General features: G+C 58.6%; 1 protein-coding gene across 1 annotated transcript; it reads right to left on the minus strand.

Moving 5' to 3' along the window:
• Nucleotides 1-3,233: 3,233 nt before the first annotated feature.
• On the minus strand, nucleotides 3,234-8,986 carry LOC104254690 (zinc-binding protein A33-like). The gene is given in 8 exon segments (XM_059825576.1): nucleotides 3,234-3,778; nucleotides 3,887-4,002; nucleotides 4,786-4,805; nucleotides 5,212-5,445; nucleotides 7,184-7,279; nucleotides 7,900-8,174; nucleotides 8,832-8,934; nucleotides 8,936-8,986. Coding segments are annotated over 8 exon segments (1,440 nt in total).
• Between the last annotated feature and the right edge of the window lie 677 nt (nucleotides 8,987-9,663).

Raw genomic sequence — 9,663 nt, forward strand, 5'->3', positions numbered from 1 at the left:
GACGGGGAATTTTCCATCACAAACACAGGGTGAATGTGGGACCGATGGGACCTTTCCATTGTTGCCGCCCTGGGAAACAAAAAGATCTTATTTTAAAATCTTGTCCCCCTTCCAGCACGTGGGGGGACCTGAGGAAGCAAAGGCTTCCCCAAAGCACAGGATAAAGACGCAGACACGTCACAGCCGGGGGCCAGGGCAGGAGCTGCTGGACGCTGCCCAGCTCCAGGCATGGCTATGGGAAAGGCACACCGGGGTGGCTCTGAGGACACCCAGGGACAATATGACGAGGTAACTCGCAGGAAAAATACAGCCTGGTCCCGGGGGCAGATGGCGAGAGGCAGCCCTGGCAGGTGCAGACTCTGGATGCTGGAGCAGAGAGGGGTGCTTCGCCCCTGCGGTGCCCACTCTTCCCATCCCCGTCCCCTCCTGCCCAAACCCAGTGCTAGCCCCAGTCGGTCGCTGCATTCACACCGCGCCTGCGGTTTCTACTCTGGATTTTATCGGTGAAATGCATTTTTCAGACAGCATTTAACAGCAGGCAGTATTTCCTCGCCAGGCTAACACTGCACATACGGCAGCTCAGAGCAGCGTTTTCCCCGCACGCCAGACGTGCTGTGTGCAGGGCAGGGGCTCTGCCTGCCCCAACCTTCCTGCCAGAGCCCTTCCCCGTCGGCAGGGCCAGGCAAGGACATTATACCCCAAAATGTGGCTCTGCCACAGCCACCGCACACAGCCCAACAGGAGGAGGAGGAAGGACGTGCTTCCTCGGGAGCCTGCTCAGCCTAGGGATTTGGGACAAGCAGATTTCGCTGCTTTCCAGCTCTGCCTTTGGCAAGGGGAAGGTGTAGGAGGTGGCAGCGATGGCACCGGCACACGTCGCAGTGAGCTGCTCGCAGCCCGTGCTGCCATACCGGCCCACGCGGCACACGGCAGCGGTGGGCAGCGGGAGCCGGCAGCCGCCGAGGCCTGGCTGCGCTCGCTGCCTGCCAGTGCCTGGCAGATCCACTCCCCCTCGTGCTTCGGGAGCAGCCTGCTGCTGCCCAGCCTTACTTGCCTGCAGTTTCGGGGCAGATCAGGGAGGTGATGGGTTTCAGCCCCCCCAGCTGCAGCCTCCTGCTGCCATCAAACCAGCCTCACCTTCCCGCAGAGGCTCCCAGCCCTTGGAGGAGGGATGACAGCCCCCTGGGACTGGGACCTCTTCCTGCTCACAGCATTTCCAAGCCAATGGCTCTTTCTTCTCCACTTTTATTTCAGCTGAGGCTGGGGGGCAGCGAGAGGACAAGGCAGGAGCTGCGAGAGGAGGCTTAGAGCCCAGCCCAGGGACTCAGCAAGGAGGGAGCAGAGCTCAGTCACCAGCTAAAACCCAACTGGGGACCAAGAGGGAGCAGAAACCCCTGACAGCCCCTCCAAGCACACCCAACCCCTGAACAATGCTGTACAGAGCAGCAGCTTCCCAATAACTGGGTCCCCTCTGCACCCACCTCCACCCCACACCCGCAGAGCCCCTGGCTGCTCGGTGCTCCTGCACAGGAGGGGACATCTGCCTGCGTCTTGCATGGGTCATCCTCCCCTCCGGCTGAGCACAAAGTCTCCTGTCCCAGCACGGGTATTAGGCAACCCCAAAACCAGGTGCTACCGTGGAGCCGAGCCCCGGCACACTGCAGCGGTGGTGCATGGGAAGGGGGAATGTCCCTTGCGGCACCATGGGAAGACAGTGCCCACTGTCCCATCCCTGCTGGGCAGGGGGATGACCAGTGAAGGACTTGCTTTGATAAGTGTCCCTGTGCCCAGCTGTGGGAGCTGGAAAGCCCTCATACCTGGCCCTTCCCACAGCACAGAAAGTTGTGGCTCTGCAGAGGAGGAATTTGCAGACTGCAGCCAGCACCGGGGGCTACACAGGATGGGGGTAGTTTCAGCCTCTATTTTGGCCCTGGAGTAGACAAGTGGGATAAACACAACAACCCCACCCACTGCCATCCTCCCTCCCACCCATTGCTCCCGCCAGCCAGGCTTGGACCCACCCCAGCACCTCCTGCCTCAAGTTAGCTCCAGACTTATGAGCAAGGCCAAGCGAGCTGGGGATGGGGCCAGCACCCCCCAGGCACAAACTGCAGCAGCCAAATCCACTCAACTTGCCCCCCCTCCCGCAGGGGCAGTGCTGTCAGTGGGGCTGCATGGGGCTGACGGGCACAGAGCTGTGCTGGGACCGCTCGCTCCCAGCAGCAAAGGCTGTCCAGGCTTTCGCAAAGCTGGCCTGAAATGCGACTTTGCATTTTTCACATACACAAATCCTTAAGACCCAGGCAGAGCCAGAAGCAGCTGGATCTTAAAACCCAGGAGCCTAAGGCTGGGCTCAGACAACTCTCCCTGCAGGGCTGCCAAACCTCCACCTTGTTCCTGCGCAGCCCAACAAAGGAAGGGGGCAAAGCAAAAGGCCAACAGCCACTGCGAAATATGCAGTGAGTGCTCCAAGGGAAGGGCTGAGTAGGGGCTCTTTCATGCCTCCCATGCTGCAGGCAGAAGGAAGGAGCTGAGGCTGGAGCAGGGGGCTGCTCTGTGCCCCCAGGCAGTGCTACACCCCAGTGCAAGAGATTCCACACCCCCCCCCCCCCCCCCAGCATGCAAGCCCTGAGCAGGTGCAGCAGGCAGTGGTCTAATGAGCTTTAATGGTGACCGAGTTGAGGGGAGGCTGCGGCGCAGGCCCTGGGCCGCAGTGGGTCCCACGCCACACGCCGCCAGCCCGGAGCCCTTCCCCACAAAGCTCTTGGAGCAGAGGAAGCCCACTGCTGGGACACGGAGCTGTGTCAAGAGGTACCTGATGGTGCTCTGGGACCGCTGCCCCCCTCCACAGGGTTTATGGGTGGGAGCACAGAGGGACAGGAGGTGCAAGCAGCCTGTGGTCACCTCCACTGCAGCCCTGTGGCTGCAGTTACTGACCTGTGCAATGCTCAGGCATGGAAGGTTGTTCTTCAAGGGGTGCCAGGCACCTTTGGGAATGCAGTGTGGCACCCACAGGCCATGGCACAGAGAAGGAAGGGCAGACTGGAGCTGGGAAGAGACTCATCTCCCTCTTCCCTCCCAAAACTGAAATCAAACCAGCCCCTCTAACACCCACCAGGTCCATGTATGGAAGATCAGACTCCAGCATATGCCCAGTGAGCCCACTGGCAGCACTGCAGGGAGAGACAAGAAGCCAGGCGGGCGTCCCCAAAGCACTCTGCTCCCCCTGTCCCTCACAGGGCCAGGTGGCAAAGGCACATGGGCTCCATGTTGTCCCTCCCATCACTAAAGCAGGTGCTGAAGAAGGGGCAGTATCTCTCCGCAGAGACCTGGTGGAAGGTGAAGAGGTGGGACATGTCCCCAGCATCAAAGAAGGTGACTGTACCCTCCTGGCAGTCCAGGAAGACCCCCACCTTCCGGAGGGGCCGGCGGGGAGTCAGGCGCACCCAGGGAGTGGCAGTAGCCCAGTAGTCCGTCCTGTTTCTCAGGCGGAGCGTCCAGTAGCCATTTTCCGGGCATAGCTTGACCTTCGCCGCCCGGTCCACAGCCTCAGCGGCCACCCCCAAGTCCCACTTGGTTTTGCTGCCCACCCAGACCTCCCAGTAGTGCCGGCCGCTGTCAAAGGTCTGTAAGCCCAGGACGTTGACACACTGACGGAAGCGCCGGGGGCTGCTGGGGACAGGCAGGGCTCGATTCCTCTCTGTCACTGCTGTCAGGTCTCTGGAGAAGACCAGGTTGGGGTGGGCTGACTCAGGGTCAAAGGTGAGTGGGGCAGGAGCTGTAGAGATACAGAGCAAAGTGTTTTACTGGTTCCATGAGAGCATCCCCAGTTCCCCCATCACACCCCACTGCCTGGCACGTCCATCCATCGCACCAATCCACTCACCGGGGCAGATGGACCGCAGCATCTGCCTCCAGAAGATGTACTGCAAGGGGCCACTGCGGCTGTCCCTGTAGTGCTCCAGGTTGAAGGCAGGCTGGGTCTCAATGCGCACTGAGGGCCTGGGGCAGAGAGAGCAGCAGTCAACCCCTCTGCTGTGCCGCTAGTGAGGCACATGGGAAGAGTGCAGTCAGGACTGCAGCATGCTACAGCACGTAATGGATTTGGTAAAGATGGGACACAAATCTCCAGGGCAGCTGCTTGCTCCCCCTGATGCGGTGCTACCCCCAGCATGGCAAGTGGCTCGGGGCAGAGGTGTTGCGGACCGAGACAGATCTGGCAGCACTGCTGGTGGAGCAGTGACTCATGGCAGATCAGCAGCCAGCACACCCAAGCAGGACTCCTGCATGGCTGAACAGGCCAGGCCTGTAGAGCTGGGCTGCGTCCTGCTGCAGTGCCCGGGCAGGGAGGGGACAGGGACACACTCCCGTACGGCAGTTCTGGCCCACAGCTACTTGCAGCCTCAGACAAGCACCTCAGGGTCAGTTTTGCAGCCTCATGAGTTGTAAGAAGCTAAGAAAGGGCAGGGAGAAGCGAAAGCACCCGAAGTCTGTCGCATCAGCTTTGGTCCCACTTGCAGCATGCGTGGCTCTTGCACCCATTCCAAAACAGCACGTCTCCTCCACCCACTCTTCCAGCCCAGCTGTCTTGACACGCATGCTCCCTGGGGACAGCATCCAACGTGCTGGGGACCAGCCCCCACCTAGCACAGCACCAGTAGCTCACTGAGCAATTTGTGATGCTTTTAGAACTTGAGATAAGATTCCCTCCCCCATGTGGTCTCAGCCAGGGACAGAGATAAGCTCTTGAAAAAGGAATCAACTTCTTTCATGCCAGACACGTACCTGATATCCAGACTCTCCACCTGCAGTGAGGAGCAGAGAGAATTAGCAGTCACTCTCTGTAATTCATGCAGCTGCACAAATAAGCTCCCTGTCCTGCCTCCCGCTGTCACAAAGCACAGAGAGAGGAAACCAACCTGCCAGGACCCTGACCCTGGGGGAACTGCCTCAGCACTGTGGCCAAGGCCATTTCACAGGGGTGACAGAGAAGGAGGAAGGCTCCTGAGACCCACCACATCGGAAAGATCATCATATCCCTTGTGGCTAAAGCCTCCAGACTCCAAGGGAATGGGTAGATAATCCAGAGAGATGGCAGTGAGAGTGACTTCCAGGTATAGTCTGGTGCTGTCATTTAGGACTCTCCCCATCCCAAATTCAGATCCTGAAACACCCCTCAGCCTCCTGCCAGGGTCAGCCAAGCATGCTCACCTCCAGCAACGACACCTCTTCTATCTTGCTCAGGGTCTGTTCTATGCGCTTTATGTCCTTCTGCAGCACCAACATCCCCTCCTCCAGCCGGTGGACATCCCCATGCAGCCGTGCCAGCGACTGCTCTTCCTTTTCACCCAGCTCTGCCAGCACTGCTCTCTCCTCTTCCTCCAGGATCTGATGAAGGCGGGCAAACTCTGCACGGATCTTGAAGTTCAGCTCCCCAGACACCTTCTGAGCAGAGGAAAAAGGCAGAAGAGGAGTCTGGCAGCTAAACACAAAAGTAGGTGCACAGGATGGCTGGACCCATTAATCTGCTTACAGAGTCCTGGAAATCAGAGAGTCTGACATACCCACAACTTTTTGGATGGAGAACAGGACACAAGGACAACTTTCAAGGCTGCAGAGCCAAAGGGGAAAAAACCAAAAAACCCCCAAAAAACCAAGCTCTACCAATGGCTCAGTTACCTTAACTAGAAATCCTTGCACACAGCCACAATGGGAGCCCACAGCCCTCTCCCACACCACCAGGAATTTGCTTGTGTGCAAGACTGGAGCTCTTCTGCTTTTCTGGAGCTGCAGACTCAGCTGTTCCTGTTAGTTAGGATTTATTTCACATCGTGCCAGACCCTGGGCAGAGCTGCCCGACACTAGTTAACTTGCTCTTTTTCTCTGATGCCTCTGTCTCTCAGGGCTCCTGTTTGTACGGGAGAGACGGGGGAGCTGCACAAACTAATCTCTGTAGTTAAGGCTGATAAAATCCTATTCAGCTCTTTTCAGAGGTCACTTTTTTCCAGTTGTTTAGTCAGCCAGCCAACCTTGTGGCGCCCTCACTGCCTTCCTGCCTGTTTACAAGAGACAGCCAATGGCTTTTTATTTTCCCCATCTTTAAGCTTTTAATCTCTTAAGTGCAACCTTAGTCCTCATTATTTTATTGAGGAGCACTTCCTGAAATGCACATCCCTTTCTACCAGCAGGAAACCCATCTCCCCCAGAGTACATCTGAAGCTTCACCAGCCGGCACAGCACCCCAGCCTCCCTTTGCTCCAGCAGGTGCTTGTGCTGACACACCAGCACCGCAGAAGACGTGCATGGCCTCCCCGTTCAGATCAGCAATTTGCTCCTTTACTCTTGAAGCACCTCTTAGTTAGCTCTTTCACTGCAACGGGACATCAGCCGCATACATGTGTTTGCTAACACTTTTTCATTAACCTCAAAGGTCTATTCCAAATCTGGCAGGGGGATAGAGGTATGAAACACAGTGCAGGCAGGGGGGATCAGAGACTCCAGTCAGAGGGCAGGCTCCCATCAGTTTTATCTCACCTCTGAACTACTTGTGTTTTTCTTAAACCCTCCTTCCTTGGCTTTTAATACTTCTATATCACTCAAGAAGGAAGCACAGTCAGCCTGTGGCTGTTCTTGCTTCATTGGTCAGTGACAAGGAGGCAGCCTGGTGCCACTCAAGCCTAGAGAGAGCACTCAGGCTCCTCACATCATTCTCAGAGCTTTGCAGTGAATCCAAACATGGTCCTTGTGACAAGGCCACTGCTCTCTGCAGTGCCAACATTGCTGCTGACCCAGCTCTTTCAGCTTTGCTGCCACCCCTTCACACACAAAAAGGTTTTAGAGCTTCCAAGAATTAACCCTCTCCTACAGTGGCAGCGCTGCAGGGCCAGAACAGACTGCTCAGCCGACAGCTCTCGCCGCTCACCCTGTCACAGCTCTGCTGCACCAACACACCTTGTAAACGCTGCATTAATGAGTGCTTAATGCCTCTTCCCAAAGCCTTCACTGAATATTCAGTAGTGATGGGCTTTGGCCTATGTGCAGGGGAGTTTGTTCAGATCCCTACATAGTGATTCATCTAGATTTCTACAGGAAGTTGAGCTAAATCTCAGGTGAAGTGATACACAGATCCTCTATGAACATTAACCCAGAGGCTGTACAAAAAGCAGCTATCACAGGGCATTACCGTCAGGCCACAGATATCTTCCTGCATCTCACGCTTCCTCTGCAAGAAGTTCTCCATCTCCTTCTGACGAGCTTGCAAAGCATCTTCCAGGTGCTTCTGCAGGAACAAGGAAAAGAAGGCAAGCAGACCATTTCACAACTCTGCTATGATTCAGGAGCAATCCCAGTTCCTGAGGCCAGCATTACAGGGAGGCTGCAATAGGATTTCTAACAAAGGCAGTAAGGAGAAGAACACACCTGATGCACAGGCTTGAGAACTATATATATGTGCACATAATGAAACAAATTTATTTTTAAGACTGGGAGCTCCAGCCTACAATATCTGTTTGCAGAAGGTTTAAAACCTGTGTGCTGTGAACTGACTTGTGCAGGGAGTGGCCCCTCAAGCAGCGCACCCAGCACAAGCAGCCCTCACCCCCGGCTGCATGGTCCCTACATGAGAAACAACCAGGCTGCGATGGAAGTCGGGCACAGCAGTGAGGGAAACAAATGCAAGAAAAGAAAGTGTCCAAAAGAGAGACAGCGGGAATGAAATAGGGAGAAGGAATGAATCAGGAGAGACACAGATGTTATTGAACTCAGGCCAGGTGAGGCACACATGGGGCTCCCTGGCAGGGGAACCAACTGCGGGAGGAGGGGGTGGTGGGCTCTTGCTGTCTGCACAGGGCTCATGCAGCGCCCATCCCCTTCTCCCCTAGCCGAGCAGAAGCCACTCACCCGCATCTTGTGCTGGTGCTCCGCAGAGCCACAGCGCCGCACCTTCTCCACCAGCCCCGACAGCAGGTAGTGGGTGCGGAAAGCCCGGCTGGGGAACTCGCAGCGGCACTGGGGGCAGGAGGGGACGCGGGCGCAGCTCTCCCAGTAGCCCTGGATGCAGGCCTTGCAGAAGTGGTGCATGCAGTCCAGCATGACGGGTTCGCTGAAGAGCTCGCGGCAGATGGCACATGTCAGCTCCTCCCGCAGGCTCCGGTCCTGGCTCCTGCCAGCCATCCCTGCTGGCACACGGGTCCCACCCTGAGTTTCCTGCCACCACCATCCCAAAATCCCCTTCCTTCTCTCTGGGCTAGAGCAGACTTCTGCCTCTCCTCACACTGGGGTCTAGGGCAGGGTTTGGTTACCAGATCTTGGGCAGGAGGCACAGGACATGCCCAGGTGCCACACTGGGTGTATGCAGCCCTGGAAAGCCCCAAATGGTGGGAATAACAGAGAAGCCCTGGCAAAGGGTCAGTCCTCCCTTTGCAGAACAACAGCCTTCAGTCTCCCATTACTTCAGCAAAACTTCTGACAGGCTCTGCCAGGGATTGGCCGTGTGGCCCTGACAGGGCCCAAGGAAAGGGGCCACCCTACAACCGGGGGGGCCTTGGGGTAAACACCAGAGCCCGGCAGCGCCGTCCGCTGCAGCCCCCCGGCTGCAAGGGGGCCCAGCCCCGGGCTGGCGAGAGCCCTCTGCACCCCCCTGGGGCCCGAGCCTTGGGGTGCGCACCCCGGCCTGCACCCCGCGGACCCGCCGCTCCCCTGGGTACAGCCCCGGCCGCCCCTCGACCCCCCCCATGCCCCTCCAGCCAGCCCTGCCGACCATGCACCGCACCGCACCGCACCGCACCGCACCGCACCGCACCGCACCGCACCGCACCGCACCTGCACCGCACCTCCGCGCAGCTCCCAGCCTCCGAACTTTGAGCCTCCGCCCCACCCCGCCCGCGGACTGACGCCCTCCTCGACCAATCGCCGTACGGATGCACCGCCCTCCCCGTCCGCTCATTGGACGGGAGCTGCCGCCAGGAACTGGGCGGGGCTCCGGCATGTGATGCGGTCACGTGTGCGCGGGCCGGGAGAGGAGCGCTGCTGGGGCCTCGCGCGCCGCCCGTGGGAGCGGGTGTGCTGCGCACCGGGCGCGGCACGGCGCGACATGGCATGGCACGGCGTGGCATGGCACGGCATGGCGTGGCACGGCGTGGCATGGCATGGCACGGCGCGGCACGGCATGGCGCGGCACGGCATGGCACGGCATGGCATGGCACGGCGTGACATGGCATGGCACGGCGTGGCATGGGGTGGCATGGCATGGCGCGGCACGGCATGGCGCGGCACGGCGTGGCATGGCGCGGCATGGCGCAGCGCGGCGTGGCATGGCGCGGTGTGGCATGGCGCGGCACAGCACGCACCGCACAGCCCCTGTACCGCACAGTGCCGGTGCTGCACTGCCCTTGAAGTGCATTGCCCCTGTGCTGCCCCACTGCTGCATTCAACAATGACTGTGGAAATGAGCCCCAGGGAAAAGCCTTCCCCTCATTTCCCCCTTTTCCCGTCACCAGAGGTCTGAAGCTTGCGGGAGCCAAGCCAGCTCTCCAAGTCACAGGACCTTCAGAGCGCAACTCCGACCAATGCTTTGGGGTCACAGCGTCGGGTTTCGCTCAGTAATCACAAGGGCTGCAGACTTGTTAGCGAAAGAAGGAAGGGTTTTCATCCTGGTGGGGTCAC

The sequence above is a fragment of the Gavia stellata genome, chromosome 16 (genome assembly GCF_030936135.1).
Source record: "Gavia stellata isolate bGavSte3 chromosome 16, bGavSte3.hap2, whole genome shotgun sequence".
NCBI classification, from domain to species: domain Eukaryota; kingdom Metazoa; phylum Chordata; class Aves; order Gaviiformes; family Gaviidae; genus Gavia; species Gavia stellata.